The sequence below is a fragment of the Camelina sativa genome, chromosome 2 (assembly GCF_030686135.1).
Source record: "Camelina sativa cultivar CO46 ecotype springtype chromosome 2, ASM3068613v1".
In the NCBI taxonomy this organism is placed as follows: domain Eukaryota; kingdom Viridiplantae; phylum Streptophyta; class Magnoliopsida; order Brassicales; family Brassicaceae; genus Camelina; species Camelina sativa.
The window spans coordinates 18,602,819-18,627,116 of NC_141881.1; the positions used below are offsets into that span (position 1 = coordinate 18,602,819).

General features: G+C 36.4%; 3 protein-coding genes across 3 annotated transcripts; all 3 read left to right on the forward strand.

Moving 5' to 3' along the window:
• Positions 1–292: 292 nt before the first annotated feature.
• On the forward strand, positions 293–1,087 carry LOC147948828 (uncharacterized). Its single transcript, XM_087468774.1, has one exon. It carries the CDS (start codon positions 293–295, stop codon positions 1,085–1,087), a length of 795 nt encoding a protein of 264 aa, XP_087324900.1.
• A 12,026-nt stretch (positions 1,088–13,113) lies between these two features.
• LOC147948829 (uncharacterized) lies at positions 13,114–13,722 on the forward strand. The gene has a single exon (XM_087468780.1). The coding sequence runs from the start codon at positions 13,114–13,116 to the stop codon at positions 13,720–13,722; it is 609 nt and encodes a 202-aa protein (XP_087324906.1).
• Positions 13,723–21,499: 7,777 nt separating this feature from the next.
• Positions 21,500–23,445, forward strand: LOC147948830 (uncharacterized). Its single transcript, XM_087468784.1, has 3 exons — positions 21,500–21,726; positions 21,960–22,677; positions 23,005–23,445. The coding sequence occupies exons 1-3, from the start codon at positions 21,500–21,502 to the stop codon at positions 23,443–23,445; spliced, it is 1,386 nt and encodes a 461-aa protein (XP_087324910.1).
• Positions 23,446–24,298: the final 853 nt, after the last annotated feature.

The following is a 24,298-nucleotide window of genomic DNA, read 5'->3' on the forward strand; positions in this document are numbered from 1 at the left end:
TGCATACGAAGAGTTTAACTGTTCCTCTTGAAGTTTGGAATAAAATAAAGGACAACTTGTGTGAGGATATTTTGTTTAAAGAAAGGAGAGAAAGGAACGATCCAGGTACATCAAAATGTTATTTTTTTCATTGAAAATATTTCATTTTTTTGCAATACAAGAGTATAATTGAGTGTTTAACTTTATTGTGGTAGGTCTAATGTTGACACAGGCTCAGATAGAAAATATATGTTTAACTGAGATAGAGATTATGTTGCGATCGAACAGTACGTCCTTTACGGCCTTCGAAAAAATGCCTAAACCAGATGATAGTATAATGAACACAGGTGTTAATAGGCTTATCGCAGATGAGAGAATATATAAGCCTCATAAACAACAGGAATTGTACGATAAGTTGTTACCTATGCTAACTGATGAGCAGAGACGTGTTTATGAAGAAATAATTCACTCTGTGAATCACGACAAAGGTGGTATGTTTTTTGTCCATGGTTTTGGTGGTACTGGGAAAACTTTCATGTGGACTATTCTTGGTGCTGATATAAGGTCTAAAGGTAATATTGTTCTGAATGTTGCTTCAAGTGGTATAGCTGCTTTGCTTTTGGAAGGTGGTAGAACGGCTCATTCAAGATTTGGTATTCCAATCAATCTTAATGAATATTCTGTGTGTACGATCGATGCCCAAACTTATCTTGCTGATTTAATTAGAGAAGCAAAGTTCATAATATGGGACGAGGCTCCAATGATGAACAAGCTTTGTTACAAAACTTTGGATAGGAGTTTGAAAGATATCATGAGATGTGATAAGATTTTTGGAGGTAAAGTTGTTGTGTTAGGAGGTGATTTTAGACAGATACTACCTGTTGTTACGGAAGGAGGAAGAGTAGCAACAGTTTTAGCGTCTATCAACTCATATGTTCTTTGGAATAGTTGTAAAGTTCTTAAACTTACCGAAAATTTGAGACTTTGCAAGGCACATAATAATATGGATGCGGGTGCTCTCGCTACTTTTTCAAAGTGGCTTCTTGATATCGGGGATGGCAAAATCAACGAGTCAGATAGTGGGGATGTTGATAGAAATTCTGGATGATTTATTAATTAATACAAGTGGAAATCCTATTGAAGCAATAGTTAAAAAAACCTACGGTGAACATTTTGCAAGTAGGACTGATCCAAATTTCTTTAGTCAAAGAGCTATTCTAAGTCCAAGAAATGGTGATGTTGATAAGATAAATCAATTTATGTTTACCAAGCTCCCATGTATGCAAATAAAATAGGATATGGAGATTCTTTTTAAAAAAATACTAATATTAAGACGATATCTAGTATTTAAAATTCTAAAATTTTCTTATTTATAGGTGAAGAAAGACGATATCTTAGCTCTGATAGTATTGAAACGTCGGATACAAGCGGATGTGATGATATGATCTACACTCAGGAATTCCTAAACAGTATACAAGTTTCTGGACTGCCAAGCCATGTTTTGATGTTGAGAATAGGAGCACATGTCATGTTGCTAAGGAATATAGATTCTAAAGGAGGTTTGTGTAACGAAATGAGGCTAATTATTACTCAGATGGCCAATCATGTAATTGAAGCAAGAATCGTGACAGGAAAAAAGGTTGGTGATAGAGTACTTATCCCTAGGATGTATGTTAGTCCACCTGATGCAAAGTTTCCCTTTCATATGAGGCGACGACAGTTTCCTGTTACCGTGGCGTTTGCAATTACTATAAACAAGAGTCAAGGTCAGACGCTAGAACATGTTGGATTGTTTCTACCGAAACCGGTTTTCACACATGGACAGCTTTATGTTGCATTCTCACGAGTCACAACCAGAAATGGATTGAAAGTGTTAATTACAGATAAAGATGGGAAATGCCAGAATAAAACACTTAATGTTGTTTTCAAAAAGGTTTTTGAGACTGTATAATTAAAGTTTTTTATTAGATAATTGTTTTGGATATGTAGATTTGAACTTTATTTTCTCTCTTAAAATAAATAAGTTTTAGAGGTTTTAAACATTTTATCTATTTTGGTAAGAACATTACTTCTTTTAAAAGTCATATATAGATTTACCCATTGGAGAAAACCATTTTCATATATTTACTTATTCTATTTTAATTATGAAAAATAGATAGAAACATTGTAAATGGTCTAAGTACATATTATTACAATTTCCACATTACTTTAATTTATTTAGTTACAACAACGTTATTTGCAAATATATAGTTTTGTTGTATCATAAAATGTATATTTAATTATAAACTCTTAGGTACATTTTAATAATTGTTTACATCATATATACTGACTATAAAAATTACTTTTAATCTGTAATTATATTCATAATAATAAATATTAAAAAGGTTAAATATTCAAAAAGAAAAAGACATTAAAACGATTAAGATGCACCACAACGTTTAATCCTGACTGTTTGTATTCTTACAAATCCAGAATCCTCTTTCCCTTTACGATAAAAGAGAAGAATCGCGAAAAACCTTAATTTGAGAAATAATGAGTTTCGAAAAATTTGCTGATCTTCTTCCCGGAAGAACTGATTGGCGTATCCACGCCAAGGTCTTACATTCTTGGAGTATCACTGAGTTCTCTACAAAAAGAGTACTGCTTCTTGTGGATGAAGAGGTTAGCGTCGTTAATTAAACATCATTCTTACTTAAATTTCAATTTTAACAGATCTGATACATATGACTTCTTACACAATTGTTATTCATATGTGAAGGGCAATACAATCGAAGGTACTTTTTTAGCAAACACAGTCGCTAACCTACGAGAAGATATCGTCGATGGCGAATGATATGTTATTAGTACTTTCAGTGTAATCAATCCTACCCTGAAAGAGAGGAATACTAATCATCCTTATCAAATAAAATTTACGGATGATACCACTATGAGGCTGGTCCAACAATGGAGTCCAAAGAATTACTTTCGATTCAAGGATTTGGATGATATATATCGTGGAAGAATTAATCATCCCACCTCTTTTGGTAAGTGTTCAGTTAATTAATTTAATATTGATATGGTAAAATCCGTGAATATAGTTAATTATAACTTTGTGTTCAGAAATCTAGAATCTTTATAGGATTTGTTGTAACTTTGTGTATTGTTCCCTCCCTTAGAAAATTATGCATAAAACTTTTACCAAAAATAGATTAGGAACACTTTGGAAAGCTAACTTCTGTCTTTTTCCAAAATTAGATGTCTGTGGGTGTATAGTAAATGTGGAAGATAAAAGAAGAGCTGATAGTGCCAATAATAGTAATGAAGTTGTTCTCACGTTGTTGAATGGCAGTTAAAAGACTCTTACTCTCTCTTTAGGACAAATACGTTTTAAAGGTGACTCTGTTAAGGTTTTTTAATAATTTGATAAACATGTAGGAATGAAACTGTGAAGTGTCGTCTCAAAGAGAACTACGCTTCTGAATTCATGTCTAAATGGTAATCAAACGGGTGCCATATCATATACAAATCCGAACCTGTGTTTTGTGTAATGCGCTTTGTGAAGGTCGAAGAATATGAAGGTATGTAACATAAAATAGTTCTGCTATGAACATCAAAATGTAAGGAATATATTCACTTTAATCTGCCAATGTTTATAGGTGCACCATGTATCGAAAACACATTGGCCTCTTCGAAAATCTTTATAAAACCAGAGTTCGAAGTAGTGGAGCATCATCAAGCTATGTAAGATATGATTATGTAAAAATAACTTCATAAACTTGAATTTTGATTCTGTATGATGTTAAAATGATTTTGTATCATTCACTTTATATATTTTTAGAACTGAGTTTGCTGGACGTTATTACTTAATCCATTTTATGGATCATCAAGGTGAGAGATTTGGGACTCAGACATAAAGTATGGAGTCAGAAATGAAGTAACGGTGGTTTTATGAACTTATTGTAAATTCAAAATTAATAATAGATTTGAATGTTTGTAGTAACAAGTACAATGGACTTAAAGAAAGAGCATTTATGGGTAGCTTAAAACAAAAATAATGATCTAAACTGGACTTTAACATTTCAATTAAACTTTGAAATTGGATTTTAAAAATTTATATTTATATTTTGTAAATGTAAAGAAATACTATAAAAATACTATTATCTATTCATGTTATTATTAATGAAAAAATAAAAAAATTATGAAACTTTCCCAAAAAAAAAGACAAACAAAAAAATGTCTTAGCATATGAACTACTATAAAAATAAAAAGATCAAAGATGTTTTCAAAATATAACCAAATTTTTTTCATCATTTTAAATTTGCCATAATTCTCATTATTAATTTTTGCTGTAACATATCTCAAATGATAAGATTGCTTTGAAATTAGCATATAAATTTTCATATTGAAGAAAGCCATTTTTGTTATTAGTATCAACAATGTTGTTTGAAAATATAAAATTGTTAGATGTATCATAAAGTCTATATATTAAATACCAATTCTCAAACACATTTAAATTCTAATTTTGCATCATATCTAGTAACTACAAACTTTGTCTTTGATCTGTTATTATATTTATAAAAATAATATAAATTAGTCAAAAAAAAGATAAGACACTAAAACGTTTAAGACGCAACGTTTAGTCGTGACTGTTTGTATTCTTACAAATCCAGAATCCCTTTTCGTCTTCGATAGCAGAGAAGAAACAGTAAAAAAAAACCTAATTTGATAAAATCATGAGAATCAATTACATTTCTGATCTTCATCGAGGAAGAACGAACTGATGTATCCACGGCAAGGTTTTAAATTCTTGACATGTCAGCGAATTCTTCACAAAACGTGTTCTTTTTCTGGTGGATAAAAAGGGGAGAGAAGCTAATCGAATGACAATTCTACTTATATTTGTTATTTTAACAGTTCTTATATATTAGATTACTTACACAATGATTATCAAACTTTGTAGGGTGACACGATTGAGGTGGCCTTTGTGCCAACTATACTTAAAAAGCTGCCAAAGTATATTGATGAGGGTGAATGGTATGGTATTAGGTCTTTCCCAATCATCAGTCCAACACTCAGGGAGCGGAATACTCATCACCCTTTTCAGATAAAGTTTACGTATGATTCAACCATGACCCTGCTCGAATCAATCAACTCCAAAAATAACTTCCGATTCGAAGATTTGGATGATATATATCGTGGAAGAATCAATCATCACATCTCTTTCGGTACGTTTTTCTAATTTTTTAATGTTTATTGCTATCTTTGTGTTGAGGAATATAGAAACTTTTTAGCAATTTTGGAACTTTGGGTATTGGTCCCTCCAATAGAAAAGTACAAATTGAACTTTTTAACAAAATAGTTACATTTGAATGTTAAAGAGCTTTGGAGGCATTCATTGTAAAGTTAATTCCTGTCTTTTTGCCAAAAAATAGATGTTTGCGGATGTGTAGTTGCTGTGGAGGACAGAAGAAATCATGGAAATGGAAATGGTGGTAATGAAGTTGTTTTGACACTATTAAATGGCAGGTAAGACACATTGATTCCATCTTTACTGATTCTAAGAATTATATTATAGAATGTAACAAGTATCTTCATCTGTAGGAATGAAACTCTTAAGTGTCGTGAAATAAATGAATATGCTATCCTTTTCATGTCTTGATGGGAGTCATCTGGATGCCATCTCACATATCAAACTGAACCGGTGTTTTGTGTACTGCGTTTCTGGAGGGTTGGAGAGTATGAAAGTATGTACTATTAATAACACTTTCTAGATTGAACAAATGCTAAAGACTAGGTTGTATACTCATTTACCAAACTTTTATAACACTTTAAACTTCCCTAGGTGAACCGTGTATTGTAAACACATTGGCCTCCTCCAAGATCTTTATAAAACCGGAATTTGAAGGACTCGAGCATCACAAGGCTATGTAAGTTTTTAATGTTCATTAATATCAAGTAGTGTACCATGTTAGGGTTTAACTTATGAATGTGTTTTCTATATTTGTAGCTCTGAATTTGCTAGACATTATTACATAAATCATATCATGGAGCATGAAGGTGAATCTTCAGGGGCTTAAGCTAAAGGCACATTAGTTTGAAAACATTTTTTTGTATATGCAAACTTTAAAATTATTTTGAATGTTTGTATGAACAAGTACTAGAAACCCTTTTATGGGTTGCTTTCCTAAATTATCTCAATAATTTACACGAAATTATAAATTATTTTGACCCAAATCATTATTCAACTTAATTTAAAATAACCATAACTAATGTATTGAGCTCATTAAATATTTTAAAATTTGCAAATGAGCTTCAAAATCTTAATTAAAAGTTTACATAAATATTATAGACAACTATAATAAACATCTTATTAACTATCATAATTTATTTGTCTATGAAATTAAAAGTTTTAGATACAAAATTAATATAGTTTTTTTTTCTATTTAATTCCCGCACAAGCGTGTGGATAACTCTCCTAGTATAGACTACATCCAAATGCCATTAGAGTTATATGACAAATTTAATCTATTTTAAATAGGGTAAAAACGAAATTAAATAAATTAAAGATACTAATAACTATTTAGAAAAGGGTTAAAACTAGATTCGGATCTTAGTTTAATTTTTTTTTGAAACGAAATTAAATAAATAATAACTAACCAATATTTTAGGAAATCTCTTAAAGTTGTTATCTTAATAATCAGACTATTAAATTTAATATTTAGATATGTAAACTAATTTGATTTGGTTTTGTATTTTGAGATACTTCTGGCAAATCAATTTAATATAATTAAGGATGTGGTCTCTACTTTAAAACAGTTAAATATGCGATTATATTTAATATTTAAAAAAATAAAATCGTGAGTATTTAATTTTTAAATGGAGGGAATATCGGCATATATCTGTTTCCCTTTTCAGAAACCTTAATCAACTTAATATTTTCTAAATTTTGATATCTCATAAATTTTAGAAAACAATAACAAACTATTTCATTCCCAAAACCTAATTTAGATACACAATATTCCCTATAAATATAATACTATACACATCCGATTACTTCATATTTTTTTTTTGTTCTTAATAATGATGGTTGTTTTCTCTTCTTTTTCTTAATCCATATAGTCCTAAACTTCTTCCGATTTGTTTTAGTCCAATATAAAACTAGAAAATGCTATATGTGGTTTCTTCTTTTTACAGCCTGCTCTGTTTTGAGTTTTAGTTTTAATGTTTCGTTCGATCAAATAAATGGATGCTGCTTTCTTTTAATAATTTATCTTTACATGGAAAAAAAATTCTCATCAGTTTTCTATAATTTTGAGAAGCTAAGTTAATGAAATGTTTGTCTTTTCTTTTTCAAGGGGTTTTCAAGATAAAAAATGTTGTGATGTCTCAAGCTCGAGCCACTATATCATCCATTTTTTTTTTCTTTTTATTATTCTGCTATAAATTACTGTAATATTAAAAAAGATATTTTTAGAGGTTTCTCTTTGTTTCATAATATAAGATGTTTTCAACTTTTTAAGTAACTTTTATATTACTTTTATATTTTTTTATTATTTATATTATGCAGTCTTGTTTATGATTGGATTAACTTTTTTTAAAGTGGTTATTTCTTAATCTGCGTGCTTTCACTCAAAACATCTTATATTTTGAACGGAGAGAATATTATATATTATTTTTTTTTTATTATTTCTTTATTTTTTTTTGAAAAAAAAAACGAAAAATGTAAACTATAATATAAATTTTCATACTATATCAAATTTTAAGCTGGATTTTTAACGCAAATTATTTGATTGTATGTCCTATAATTATGGTGTTAATTGGTATAAAATTATATCATATAACTATGAGATCCTCTACATATTAACAGAAACATTTTGGCTAAAAAGCTGATGTGTCAGCATTACAGAGCTCCAGCAGCATATTGTTTATACTATCTCCATTATTATTATATTCTGTTTATATGTAATGAAAATCTTATTAATTAGAGTTTTTTTTACAGTTCGAAGATGTCTCTATATTATTCTCATGGTTCTCAACTTTTGGAGTGGATGAAGATGAACACACACAACAGAGAAGCACAAAACACTTTGTTTGGAACAAAAACACTAAAAAGTGGACTAGGCCTAAAAGAAATTCAGGTGTTACCCAGATGCAATTTACCTCACTAACCGGTGGTGATAAGTTTTACATGAGAATCCCTTTAACACATAGAAGAGGTGCAACCAGTTTCGAAGATTGACGTATTGTTGATGGCATTTTATATCATACGTTTAGAGATGCATGTTATGCTTTAGGTGTCCTTGAAGAAGAAGAATAGTATATCAATGCAATCCAATTTTCTATTTCAAGCAAACATTTGCTAAATTTAATTTTTTTTGCTTTAATGTTTATAATTTTGCTAAATCATGACGCTTAATCGATTTTTTAGCTACTTTTTTTAAAGTTAAAGCAAGCAACAATAAGTACCTTTTAGATGGAATGAAGATGCAATTTTGTAAATGGCATGTCAACTCGAAATATCAACTGCATCCAATGAAGTTATTGTTATTTAATTAAATCATGTGTTATTTATTTACTTAAAATATAATATTAATCATTTCCTCCTACAACATTACCATTAACATGTTCAAATGTTTCATAACCATCACATGATACTTCATCTTTAACCCACCAGTTTGATTTATGTTTTCCAAATGAGACTCCTTAGTGATATCAGTTTCTGCATCATCAGCTCTGGTATAAGCAAACTATGTAACCGAAATCTGTCTGAAAAGAGAATAGAACATCAAAGCTTGAAGGTGAAGATTATACCATTGTCAACTTTAGCTATAACAGACATATTACGGATGTTGTGTTGTAGTCCTAAATCCTTCGAACCTCTTAGTTGTAAAGTTTACAAAATGTTTATAAGTATCAATCCCAATACCCAGTAATAGTAATATAAAGATATATAAGAATCACATAAAATCCTGACAAGTTTTTCAAACTTTCGCTTCACAATATGTCCAATTTTCACAGAATAAAAAAAATAAGAAATAGATAGAGTTAGCAATTGAACAGTGACTCAAAATTTTAAAATCCGAAATAGAAGGTAACTAAAGAAACTTTTGTTTATATCATTTATAATCAGAGACTGAAAAGTTGAATAAAAACTGATTATATCGAATTAATACCCAAATCGAGTATTAAATCGAATTGGAGCTACGGAGAACTGTCTCTTATGAAGCATAACTAATAACTGTAACACCCAAAGGAAACAGAGAAGAGATGAATAGAGAAGAAGATGTACCCAGCACATGCAGGAGAGTTACAACGGTGGTACCAAAAAATATTACATGGTATATACCATCTTTGATATATCTTGATCCCCTACAAATCAACGTGAACTGGAAGTTCAGAAAATTGTACATTTATAAAATTTGGCAAAGCAATTACCAGATGCGTTCATAGATACAAAAAAGGTGACAAAATCATATATCCCCACTGCAAATGCACCATCAAGAGTTGAAATTTCTAGAGAGGAACTCGATGGAAATTGAAACGGGGAAGGCCAATGGGCTCTAAAGATAAAAATCTCCGAAAGAAAAAGAAAATGGGAGATGAAAAGGTTCAAGAAGAACCAAATAAAGAGAAAATTCTTCATGATGATACATAAAAATATGATATCTCTATTAACTATGCTCAAGATGGAATGTTATGGGCTAGAGATGAAATCGATGATGATAATGGTAGATTCTCTTTTTCTGTATCTAAAGAGATCGATCATGAAAAAGATGATCCAGATCCAAGGTCCGTATCAGAATGCCAATATAGGCCTGATTGGGAGAAATGGAAAAAGGTTATGTAACTTGAGTTGCTCTCCCTCAATAAAATAATTGTCTTTGGACCTCTTGTCACTGCATCTAAAGATGTAAAACTTGTTGGTTGCAAGTGGGTATTTGTGCGAAAAAGAAATGAAAAAGATGAATTCACACGATATAAAGCCCGACTTGTTGCACAAGGTTTTTCTCAAAGGCCTGGAGTTGATTATGAAGAAACATATTCTCCGGTCATGAATGCAATTACATTCAAGTACTTAATGAGCCTAATGGCTTCTAAGAATTTAGGAATGTACCTTATGGATGTAGTGACAGCATATATATATGGATCATTGGATAATGATATATACATGAAAATTCCAGAAGGATTTACTATTTCTGAGGCATTAGACTCTAAGTCTAATGAAATTTGTGCGATCAAATTACAGTGATCATTTTACAGATTAAAACAATCTGAACTCATGTGGTATAATCGCTTAAGCGAATACCTATTGAAAAAGGGTATGTTAATAATGAAATATGCCCATGCGTCTTTATAAAGAAATCTCCATCAGGATTTGTGATCATTGCTGTATATGTTGATGATCTATATATAATTGGAACTCAAAAGGAGATTGATGATGCAAGAACTCATATGAAAGAAGAGTTTGAAATGAAAGATCTTGGTAAGACTAAATTTTGTCTTGGGCTCCAAATAGAACATTTTCAAGATGGAATATTTGTGCATCAATCAAATTATATGAAAAAATATTTTAAAGCGCTTTAATATGGACAAAGCGACTCCTTTGAGTACTCCAATGGTCAATAGATCTCTGAATGTCGATAGTGATCCATTTTGACCTTGTGAAAATAACGAGAAAATACTTGGTCCCAAAGTACCTTATATGAGTGCTATCGGTGGACTCATGTACCTTGCAAATTGCACTAGACCAGATATTGGATTTGCTATAAATCTACTTGCAAGATACAACTCATCCCCTACCCGCAAGCATTGGAATGGGATAAAACATATTCTCCGTTATCTTCAAGATACGATTGACTTGGGATTATTCTCTCTTAGACACTCTTCGGTTGGTCTAGTTGGTTTTGCAGATGCAGGATATTTGGTACCACAAGCTCAGAAGCTCCTCTAATCCGTAGGGATCATACTCTTTTTCTTAACATGGTTTTGTCCCACGTGGTTTTCTATGTTGAGGTTTTTAATGAGGTGATCCTTTACGGGTTCCAAGCTTAGCCGTTTCACTTGGCTAAGCTTGAGGGGGAGTATTGAGCAAGAGAATGTCAAGTGTGATTGAGCAAGAGAACGTCGAGTGTGATCAGTCTTGTCCGTACAACCGTCCGTACGGTTATGAGTTGGACCGTCCGTACAAGTCCATGAGCCTGATCACCAAGACTTGAATAAGAGGCCGAGTGTCTCCTCTACAAAGGCCCATGAGAAGAGAAGGATCGAGTAGACATCTTGTAGCCGTTGGAGTCACATGTTTCCTTAAGGGAAACCTCGAGATGTCACTATCACCATAGGGAATCGTCCCCTCTCTCTCTTTGTGTCGTTATCAAGCTTGTAAAGGGTGTAACCCTAGTATTATTTTCTATTTAAGGCTTCTAGCCGACATTGTAATACAACTATTCTAATATAATCTCTTATCTTCATTCTCTTTGTCCAACCTTATCTCTTCCCTACTCTCTCAACGATTTACTCTTACCATACTAAACTCACAATTCTTCACTCTTGTTCCGCTTAAATTAACATCATCTTCCGTATACTTTTATCATAAACCGATTCTTATGAGTATAGCAGAGGGATTGGGGATACCGATCAAGGTGGACTTAACAACGTTAAACTTTGAGAGGGCTCGGTTTGCTAGGGTTTGTGTGCAAGTAAATTTGAGAAAGTCTTTTAAGGGTACTATAATGATTAATGGAGAGCGCTACATTCTCTCGTACGAAGGTTTAACGAACATATATTCCAATTGTGGAATATATGGTCATTTGGTTTATTCTTGTCCACGGCTGATGTATGAAAGAGGGGCACCTGTTAGCCCTAGTGTGCGGCCGGCTGTGATGAATCCACCTCAGGTATCACAAGTAGATGAGGGATTTACCTTAGTCATATCAAAGGGTAGAAGATCAATGCCATAAAATATTTCAGTGGTGTTTGCGGCAGGAGGTTCTGGTTGTGCTTTAGATCAACATAATCGGGGATTAGTACGAGATAATGATTTCGGAAATATTTCAGTTTCGAACAGTTTTGGAAGGTTAGAATAGAATTTGGCATCCCGTGAATCAAGGGAAGTGGATATTACCACGGGAAATAAGGAAAACAAAGATTCTCAGTATGATGCACAAATTGCTACGTGTGATGCGCAAGGCAAGTAGGTTACGTTTGTAAAAGGAGTTGTTAAATCTCGTAGGGGTACGAAGGAGGTGAGAGAGAAAAGGGTATGGGCCATAAAGCCCAGGAGATGAGTGTGTCAAGGACCAAACATTTGAATGTAAACAGGCCCACACGGGGGCTCGTGTTTAGTCAAGAAGGGGAGAATTAGAGATGTCATCGACTTGAAAGAGGACGAGAGTGGAGAAGGAAAGTTGGCTCGTTTGGGAGGCTCTTTCGCCGTTGATAGGGGAAGTATGGTGGTCAGTGGAGGAGTGTTGTAGAGGAAACCGAATGGCGGTGGAGATGTGCATCCCAATTCTGCTGAAATATCGGTGGCGGATGTGTTGGATATCCAGAGGGAGTTACCAGAAGGTTGAGGGGCGATGTTGTGCATGGAAGAGGCGAGCAATTGATGGTGTTCCCCGGCAGTTCCGATATTTTTTTGAAGATTAGTGATGAATTTACACCTATGGAATTGCCGGGGCGAATAAACCCAATTTTCGAAGATCAATCCAATACATGTTTTAGAAATGGAAAACAAAAATCTTGGCTATCTTTGAGACACATGCCGGAGGGGATTGCACAATGCAGATTTGTCGAGGTTTGGGGTTTGGGTCCTCATTTTGGGTTGACGTTGCTGGTTAGAGCGGAGGGTTGTGGTTACTTTGGCGAGATGGGATTGGTGAGATGTAAGTAGTGGAAACATCAAATCAGTTCATCTATGTGAGGCTGGTAAAAGAGGTTTTAAACCTTATTGTAGTGTATGCGGTTCCTAATGTTACACGACAGAGTGGTTTGTGGGTTCGTTTGAGAGACATGATGCAAGATGTCGTCGGACCTTTGCTAGTTGGAGGGGATATTAACACAATTGTTCGACTTGATGAAAGATCTTGATGGAATGGTCGCCTGTCATTTGATTCGATAACTTTCAGGGATTGGATAAATGAGTCGTCTTTGATTGATATGGAATTCCGAGGTAAGAAATTCACCTGGAGAAGAGGGTGGGTTGCAAGTACATCAGTTGCAAAGCGCCTTGATAGGGTGCTCTGTTGTCCTCATAATCGCTTGAAGTGGCAAGAAGCCAGAGTGACACATCTCCCATTTTTATCTTCAGATCATGTTCCTTTATATGTGAAATTGTCTCATGAGGTAAACATGGATCCTAAGTGTAGACCTTTCAGATTTGAGGCTTCTTGGATGAAACATAAGAGTTTTAAAGATCTTTTGCTGGCATCTTGGAGGAGGGACCTTAGTATGCTGAAAGCTTTGAAGCAGCTTCAACTAACTTTGTGCAGATGGAACAGGAAGGTGTTTGGCGAAATAAAAAAACGCAAGGAGACATTGATCAAGGAGTTAGATCATGTCCAAACATTGCTTGAGCTAGCCCTAATGGATGAGTTATTGGCCAGAGAGAAGAATATAATATGCGACTTTGATGTGGTTCTTGAGCAAGAGGAGATGCTTTGGTTTCAGAAGTCCAGGGAGAAGTGGATTATATGTGGGGATTGCAATACATCCTTTTTCCATACATCTACGGTTATTCGTCGACGGAAAAATCTTATTGAAATGTAAAGGAATGAAGAGGGAAGGTGGATTACAGACTCACATGAATTGGAAAAATTAGCTGTTGAGTATTATCAGCCTTTATATTCTTTACAAGATGTGGATGTTGTGGTGGAGAAGTTGCAAAAAGTTGGTTTTGTGTCATTTTCTGTTGCTGATCATACTGCATTGAATAAACCTTTTGTAGCTTCAGAGACTGAGAAAGGCATTCGTCGTATGGGGAGTTTTAAGGCTCCAGGGACGAATGGATATCAACTAGTATTTTAAAAGCAAAGCTAGGATGTTGTTGGGGAGTCAGTGGTGAAGTTTGTTGTAGAGTTTTTTTCTATATGGACTTTACCGCAAGATACAAATGATGTGTTGCTTGTGCTCATCGCAAAAGTATATAAGCCATGGGACTGATACTCAAACATGACGGGGAACGTAATGAGTAATGAAACAATGAGTTGCTCCAAAATCAAACAAGACGTGGGACATAAACCCGCCCACCAACAAGGTCCCTACACAAATCTCATGTGCTAAGAACCTAACATTCTATCACATGAAAAATAGGAAATTTGAACTAATGGGTATACCTATGATCACTCGATCCATCCCACCGGTTGCACACCCAGCTGCACTCCTGGCTGTCCTCCAGCCTGCACTGCTGCTAATGTAATTTGCTGCAACTTGGGACAACGAGGCTTGATATGCCTTGTCTCCCTGCAGTGGTAGCAAACTTGGGTATCTGCCCGCTGCTCCGTCACTGTCCGCTGCTCGACCCTCTGCGGATAGTTGACCACTTTGTGGTCAATGCTACCGCACTCGTAGCCTCCCGCACCACTCAGTCTCTGAGTAGCTTCCCACTTTCTCTTGGTTTCTTGCGCAGGCTTACCGTCCTTGCTAGAACCACCGAGGTGCTGAGCCTTCCTGGCTACCACCTCCTAAGCTCTCATGTCCTCTATCTCAGCCATGGCCTTAACCAGCTCCGCTCTTGAGGCGTAACTCCTCGCTCTGCAACGGACCTGCAAGTTATCCCGAAGTGCTCCAGCACCTGCATCAACAAGTCTGCAATGCGATCATCTCGACCAAGGGCTCCATCTGCTGCGACTCCCACACCCGGAAGCCCAACCCCACCGGCCAATCCGGCATCGACACTGCCCCCACCGGATCCACTGGCTCCTACAGCCTCATCTGTACCACTACCAGCCACGCCCACTGATCCCTCCTGAAACGCCTACGACTCGCCGACACCCTCAACTGTCATACTCTAGTCCATAAGTTCACTAGCAGTCGGGGCTTTGCCCCTCCCACGTCGACAACCACGACCACGACCACATCCACGACCTCTACCAGCAACTGCTCCACCTCTAACCATCTACACTACCAAAGACAGAAGGCTAAGGACACAAACAAACCGCAAACACAACATATAATTTACCATGGAATAACACTGAAGGCTCGAAGAGGATGTAATAAGACCTCATGCCACACACAATTGACTAAATCACATAATCAATTCTAGCATGCAATCCCAAACATCAAGCACAAGCTACAGTGAACCCTAGACTGAGAACCATAAGGGCTCTATTACCAAAATGAAACAACCCTTCCTTTTTTATTTATTATAAATCTGTAGTGGTCCCGTACCCACTAACAACCTAGTATCACTCAACATCAGCGTATAACATAAACAATGTCAAATAATCCAACAAATAAATAATCCAAAACCAAGAAAGTCAAGAAGCAAACACCAACATTGTACAATGTTCTAATAACTCAACTCTAGCAACCTAACAATAGCTAGACCACTATCAATCAAGCCTCTAGAACATCCTTCTCTTCAGTGCCCTGATTCCACGATCACACTTTGCATTTACATGTGCCACAACACAAAAGAGAGGCATAAGTATTACCATAAATTAAATACTTAGTGAGGCAATCCTCCCATCTACTAGGCTATACACACAAGGAATAAGAACTTCAATCACAAAAAACCATCACAATAAAACATAAACAACCAATCCACAAAGCGTTGTCAGTTGGGAACTACATCGACCAAGACACGCCTTTTGTCAGCCGATGCAACTCCCCCTGCATCGACCGATGCACGTCTTGCATCAATCGATGCATTGCACCTTGCGTCGACTGATGCACCCCATGCAATGACCTATACAATTCTACAAATATCTAGATGCATCGCGCCTCGCGTCGACCGATGCACTCCCAGCATCGATCGATGTAGTTTCCCTAGCGTCAATCCCTGTACGCCGTCTTCACCGAGAATCGTCTCTCATCATCACCAATCGAACATGAGCAGACCGACACCAAAACCAGTCATAGGGAAACACAAAACTCATAACAAACAATGCAAAACAATCCCTAAATCACATAAAAACATAAAGAACTTAGACATCTCATGCTCAGATAAGCCATGGTCATGTTAACAAGAAAATTCTGACTTTAGAACCACGAAAATCAACAGCACAGCAAGCCCAACTCGTCCTCAAACCCAGATCTCTACTCCCACCAGCTGATCTCTCAAGGAACATCACAAAATCTCACAAACTCAAAGGAAACTTTTAGGAACTTTTCTTCACTTTTTTCTTCCTCAAAATTGACCAAAAGGTAGCTAAGTGGCGAGTTATTAGCTAAAATATTCGGCCTCAGGGTTTCCAAACCCAAAAACGCAAAAAACATGCGTTTCACTTTAGTCGTTACGTACAAAACAAACTATGCATCGATCGATGCAACCCCTAAACCGGGATTCCGGTTCGCAAGCGTTACACAAATATACAATATACTATTTTTCCTTTTCTAATACAGATTCTGTTTACTTATTCTACTAATTGTTTGTTATTTCAGTTTTACTTTTTTTATATGAATATTTCAAATTAAGTCAGAAAGAAAAAGAACAAAAAAAAAAAAAAAAAAAAAAAAGGAGGTCCTCGACAGTTAAACCAAATTGGAGATTTGGTCAAATGACTATAAATAAATTTTATATTAAATATAAATATATATTAGGTGTAATATGACTATTGAGATTTGAGAAAATTATAGCAATCACAAATTTGTATTTTGTTAATGTTGAATATGGTTATTAATGTCAATCTGTTAAAACAAGAGGTTTAGGGAATTGTTCTATTGTATTATTCTACTCCATAAAATATAACATATATATAGAAATACAACTTTCGGGTTTTAGGTTATACATCAGATCTACTAATGGGCCGATAATGGGCATCCATACAATATAGAATATTCATAACACTCCTCCTTGGATGACTATTATAAAAATGTCATTCCAAATGCGCATATGAGATGCTGCCTGTTTAAAAACCTTATTAGGAAAACCCAGTGGGAAAAACCATGGTTAAGGGAAAAAGAGTGCAGCACGCTTTTACTCCCCCTCTTGAGTACATCACTTGAAATCTTTAAAATGTCGCAATCCAATATGATGAAGTAACTCCTTGAAAGTAGTGGCTTAAAGCGTCTTGGTAAATATGTCTTCTGAATCTTCACTTGAACTATGGTACACGTGCATCACCATTCTTCAATTGTTAATGGACCACGCAAATGACTCATCTTTATCATTATCTTCGTCTCTCACGATCTCATCAATGTATGTCAAAGACTTTGAAGAAGATAGTCTTTAATCATTGGAATCATAATATTCCTTTTTAGGTGTTTATCTTTTGCGTGTTATTTGTTGTCTCGTTAAAAACCCATTGGAATAAAAATTATGATAAGGGAAAAAGAGTACAACCATGCTTATGATCATATTTATCCCCCTGAAAGCATCATCTTCATGTTATGCATTATGATCATATATATCATCTTTTCTGAACTATTAAAAACAAAGCTTTAGTGTATAAAACACATATGATCATCATATATTCTCTCGGGTCATTGGACTTCAAGTCATTTGCACCCTTTTCATATATTAGATTCCTTAGAAGATTCCTTTTCCGTTTATTTGAACTTGAAGCTCAAATCTTTTTTTTTTCATACAATCTTCCAAACAATAATCTTATACATAGGAGTTATTCATACTCTCCTTGTAAAACTTTCTCTTTCAACTCTTCTTCTTAGTATGGTACTACAAACCATTTTTCTATGTAAGATGATGAGATAACATCTCTTTCATCAGATGTCAAATCTGTAACCTCAAGAAATTTCATGAAATATCTGATCTTATACAATCTGATTTCTCCATCTTTCAGGAGTAATATTTTATCATTGATTATTTCTCCATATATTCCTTGGTAAAGGAAATCTCCACTGGAAATCAGATAATATTTCATCATCAACATATTTTGCACTTGTTCTTGTAGCTTTCTTTTAATAAGAACCACTTGTAAGTGCAGAAGAGACAAGAGACACATACAGTTTTTCTTTTAACGAGGTTCAACAAATGCCAACATCCTCAAACTTTGTTGAAAATATTTCTTGAACACAATTATAGTCAATGTTCAATCTCGGATTTACACAACCCTAAGATTTTCTCTTAGCTTGTTCCCGATTTATTTTTAACCCACTATGAGATCCCTAAGATCAACAACAATGATCTACATACAGGATTTTCACCTAGAGATAAATTCTCACCATTTTCTCCCCAAAGTTGTCAAAAGATTATAAAACTTTTTCTCGCTTTTACAACGTTCTCGAGGGATAAAAAAAATTGCTTCTAGCAATATAATTCCTTTAAGGGATAGACAGAATCAAGTCTGGGATCTAAAATAGTTGCTTCCACCAAAAGAGAGTACATCTCTCATAACTGTTTTATGAGAATCATTGTACTACTACACATATTTTATTTCTCATAAATATCCACTTATGTCCCACTCATTTTACACTTTCAAGTGTAAAAACTACATGTCCAAATATTATCTCTTTAAGAGACTTGAACTATTTCATAGTTACTTCTTTAAATGATTAACCAATCATTCTGTGTACACTTTTGAATAAATGTTTCTATTAACTGCGGTTTATGATCCTCGATTTTTTATCCATAACATCATCAACTGCAACACTGCATGCAAACATATTACAACGTCGATTTGCTTTTTGGTTCCTTTTCTTTCTAGACATGACTCAACTTGTTGAGATTTCTTATCATTATGATTCTTAGGTACGTGAATCTCTTTCTTATTCATGTCTACATCTCTTCTAGAAATTTTTCATAACTCTTTGCTTCCGCGGTGCCATATTAATTATGCTCCTTTTTTCTGATGATGCTTATATTTGAAATCATAAGTCTATCACACTTCATGCGATCTTTAGACTTACTAGCAGTTGATCTTATCCTTCTAGGACATTAATTGGAGCACAGCTGGTATATGTGACTTTGTCACTTAAGGTCAGAAAATGCTTTCAAGCATATTTGCTAAAATTTGCAAATAAATTATCTTTTTGAATTTCTAGCGTACATTTCAAAATATGAGGATCCAGATAATTTCTCCCAATATATATATTTTTCAGCTGTTTATTTTTTCCCCTCATGTTGGAAAGACTGACTCACTGAAACAGTCTCTGCATCTCGAGTCTCAAATTCTCGAGATATTCAATCTTTAAAAGATATTCATATCCAACATTTTTTTCAAATCCCATCTTATATCGCTGTGGTGGGGCAACTCAATATGTATAAAACATTTAGATGGAATATATATGTTTTCTGACCCAAACAAATTGTAATGGGGAGTATTCATGATTATCATTGGCATGATGCAAATTACTTAACATATAGAGTCATTTATGTCAATTACTTGGCTTGGTTTCACCACCATTGTCAATTAACCAAATACTCTCGCAAACTCCATGTTGCAAGTTAATAACAAACATGGAGTTTGTTTTGCGAAGCAGCACACATATAAAAATCACTTCTGAAATCTCTGATTATACTTTCACATCACTACTGAACCGGAATGGCTTAACCGGTCATGCCAAACAACGAGATTTTTACAAAGCATTTTATCTTCTAGATAATGCATGTAATCTCTAAAATACTTTTTTTTGCCTTGGGTAATAATACTTAAGATTTCAAAGTATTATCTTCGCTTATTGTCTCAACATGATTACTTTTCAAATCCTCAAGATATGCTCTTTCATATGAGTGACTAAACTCATTTTGGGTGTGAACACAATTTTATATTTGTTCCATCACCTCTGTATGTGGGATTCATTAATTCTCCCCCTCGAGATGATGACACTTTATGTCTATCTCTAACATCTGCAAACCAAAATTGGGGATTTTGGGGTTGGGTGTCGATCGACACCAGGGTAGTGTCGATCGACACCAGCAATTCTTGGTTCGACCTAATTGTTTTAAATAGTCAAATTTGAGCGGTTTGGTTTAAGTGAAATCTCTAAACCAAGGTAATTAAAGGGGAAGGCACCAGATATCCGGAGGTGTGGAAAGAGCAGCTGTGAGAAGCGGAGTCGACCTAGGGTCATGGGTTTTAGAGTCTGGCCGTTTTCAGAGAGTTTGGAAAAAAGGAGGAAACGTGTTAGAGAGTGTTCTTGAGAGTTTTGGGAGTCTCTTGGCTTGGATTGAGAGATTTTTTGCTGTGGAGTGGAGATCTCGTGCTAGGAACAAAGGAGAAGGCTTCTAAGGGTTGGATTCGTCGATGTTGGGTCAGAATTTTCTGCAGAAAGAGGTGACTTCATGACCATGGCTGATCTAAGCCTGAGAATCCTTTGTTTTGCTTGTTTTGTTGTTGTTTGTGTTGTATTCTTGTGTCTTTGTGGTTGGATGTTGGATTCTATGAGTTTCCAGGAGTTTTTGATGAGTTTCAGACGATTTGGAGGATTTGGGAAACAGATCTTTGACTTTCGGCTTCGCGCAGAAACGAGTTGCAGGGCCGGTGTCGATCGACACCAAGTAGGTGTCGGTCGACACCAAGTAGGGGGTGTCGATCGACACTTAGGTAGTGTCGGTCGACACCACTTCCTGTCAGCAGCGGTTGACTTCTGTTTTTACTGGTTTGTTTGTGCTTGGTTATTATTTGTTAAACATTGGTTTCTCAATTGCTTGTATGTGACGTGGAATCATGGCAATGAAGAGGAGGATGATCTAGGGTCTCGGTTTTGTGATGTTGGGTTTTAGTGTTTGGGATGATGGAACCTTGGATAGAGTTATGTTAGGTTGTTGGATAGATTGGTTAGGAATGTTACTTCATTGATGATATGTTGGTTTGATATTGTTGGTATGTTTCCGCTGTGCATGTTGGTTGTTGTTGGTTTATTGTTGAATATTGAGCAAGAGAACGTTGAGTGTGATCGGTCTTGTCTGTACAACCGTCTGTACGGTTATGAGTTGGACCGTCCGTACAAGTCCATGAGCCCGATCACCAAGACATGAATAAGAGGCCGAGTGTCTCCTCTACAAAGGCCCAAGAGAAGAGAAGGATCGAGAAGACATCTTGTAGCCGTTGGAGTCACATGTTTCCTTAAGGGAAACCTCGAGATGTCACTATCACTATAGGGAATCATCCTCTCTCTCTCTTTGTGTCGTTATCAAGCTTGTAAAAGGTGTAGCCATAGTATTATTTTCTATTTAAGGCTTCTAGCCGACCTTGTAATACAACTATTCTAATAGAATCTCTTTTCTTCATTCTCTTTGTTCAACCTTATCTCTTCCCTACTCTCTCAACGATTTACTCTTACCATACTAAACTCACAATTCTTCACTCTTGTTCCGCTTAAACTAACATGGTATCATAGCAAGTTTTTCGTTTCACCACTCTCTAAACTCACTCTCTCCTTACTCTGTTCTTTTACTCTCTAGAAAACTATATTCTCTCTCGCCATGGAAGCCGCAAAGCCGATAGTTACTCCGGTAGTCCTCAAAGGCGCTAACTATATCTTGTGGAAAAGAACAACGAAGACCGCTCTTAGTGGCCGGGGACTCTGGATTCATGTTGAAACAAACCAACTCCCTAAGAAAGCCAACAAAGAAGACAACAAAGAAGAAAAGGAAGAAGACAAGGATGCTGAGCTCGAAAGGAAATCAAATGTTTCCAAGAAGATCAGACCGTGCTTGCTATCCTCCAAAACTCGCTAGACGCGCCCATCTTAGAAGCCTACTCATATTGTGAGACGGCGAAGGAACTATGGGACACGATAGCTAATGTGTACGGGAATGTTACAAACCTAACCCGTGTGTTTGAAGTTAAAAAAACTATTAACAGTCTTCATCAAGAAGACTTGGAGTTTACCAAGCACTTTGGGAAGTTTTGGTCTTTATGGGCCGAACTCGAGATGCTCAGGCCGAGTACCATCGATCCGGCGATTCTGAACGAAAGGAAGGAGCAAGACAAAGTCTTTGGCTTGCTTCTCACCCTCAACCCTGCTTTCAACGATCTCATTAAGCACATACTCCGCGGTGACAAGCTTCCCACTCTCGATGACGTATGTGCTCAAGTTCAAAAAGAACAAGGGTCCCTCGGTCTCTTTAGTGGAAAGGGTGAGCTGGTTACCGCTAACAAGGGAGTATACAGGCCGGATGAGAGGAAGACTGTGGTATGTGACCACTGTAAGAAGAAAGGTCACGTGAAGGACAAGTGTTGGATCCATCACCCACATCTCAAGCCGGCTAAGTTTAAGGCGAACCTATCGCATGAAGGTACAAGTGGTCAAGCACCCGGAACGGTGAACCAGGGAGAGATGATGGCTATGACCACATCCTACGGAGACTTTGTGAGGAAGTCAGACTTGGAGGCTCTCATTAAGTCCATCGCTGCACTCAAAGATTACGGTACCACCTTCTTTGCTTCTAAACCTCGTAAAATGCTTGTCATTGACTCGGGGGCTTCTCACCATATGATTAGCAACCCGAGTCTATTAGACAATATTCAACCGGCTCTAGGTAATGTTGTTATTGCTAATGGAGATAGAATTCCTGTGAAAGGGGCTGGTAACTTGAAATTGTTTGAACAAAACTCTAAAGCGTTTTACATGCCAACCTTTACCTCTAATCTCCTATCGGTAAAGAAAGCAACTAATGATTTGAATTGCTATACTGTTTTTGGTCCTCATAGCGTTCATTTTCAGGATATTAAGACCGGAAAGATACTTGGGGAAGGGAATGGAACCGGAGATCTTTATATCTTAGAGAAGACTTCACAAAGTCCCTCTAATTCAATCTCTTTTACCTCTTGTCTCTCGTCTAATAATAATAATTCACTGTGGCATGCTAGGCTAGGCCAGCCCACACCATCAACATCTCCACCACCACTTCGGTGCAGTGAACGTTTAAAACAACTGCGGCGTAGTGAAAGGTTAATGAATCAATGAGTCTACTACAACAATCAGGCTGTCGCCCACCCTATTCAGGCCGTGTGTTCGCTTGACCTTATTTCCTCGGATCACGCTGCCTTCCTCGGTAAGCTTGATGAGCACTTTGTTCCTCAAACCTACGAGGAAGCTAAGCAATATATGGAGTGGCTTGATGCGGTGGACAATGAAACGACGGCTATGATATGGAATCGAACTTGGGACGAGGCCGATCTCCCTAAAGGTAAAAAGGCTGTCAGCTCCAAGTGGGTGTTCACTATTAAATACCTTTGCACTGGAGAAATCGAGCGCTACAAAGCCCGCTTGGTTGCACGTGGCTTCACTCCAACCTATGGGCATGACTATACGGACACCTTTGCTCCAGTGGCCAAACTCCACACAGTCCGGGTCGTCTTGTCCTTGGCCACTAACCTCTCTTGGGAGCTCTGTCAAATGGACGTCAAGAACGCCTTTCTTTAGGGGGAGCTGACCAAGGAAGTCTGCATGCATCCTCCACCGGGTTTAGAGCACATTGTTGCTCCGGGTAAAGTTCTCCGGCTCCACAAGGCGATCTACGGCCTCAAACAATCTCCGAGGGCGTGGTACCACAAGCTCAGCTCTACTTATGGCCGAGAGATGTTTATAGACGTTAAGGCTTGTTGCTCCTGATGGAATGGTGATTCCCCTGGATATTGATAGCTCGAGGGGTTGTGGGCCCTAAGAGTTGTAGAGGGGATGAATAGTTCCCCTGATACCAAGATCTCAAGGATTGTGGTGCAAGAGTGAGATCAGTATGGCTTGAAGGTTGCGACCTAAGGGTGGATGATTTGGGAGCAAGCAATGTCTAGGACGTGAGTATAAGCATAACGAGTGAATGTAGACCTCGCGAGATATATGGTGGTTTAGTCTCGGGTTCTAGTTATGCTGTCTGGTGGGGCCAGAGTTGTGATGATCATTTTGGTAGGGTTGATCCGGGAAGGGCATGAATACCAGGTGCAAAAGTTTATGAGAAGCCCTTGAGGCGGCATAAACTAATCTTTGTGATGATGGTGGTTGAAGTTCTTTGGAGATGGACGAGGTTGCTAGGTTGAAGGATTTTGTAAGCTTACTCGTGGGAAGTAGGTCAAGTGGTTTGAGTTGGCGGCTTGCAAAGCATTTGATGAGGTGCAAAGCGAACATATGGTACATGTTTGTTTTATTACGCTCGTATTAATGATTTGCGATGGAGAATTGCCAAGCAGAAAAGCTATTTTGGAACAAGCTATCTTGTGGAAGTTTCCCTAAGAGGCAAGTTATTAGAAGTTCTTGGACGGACAAGAGGTGTTGATGTTCA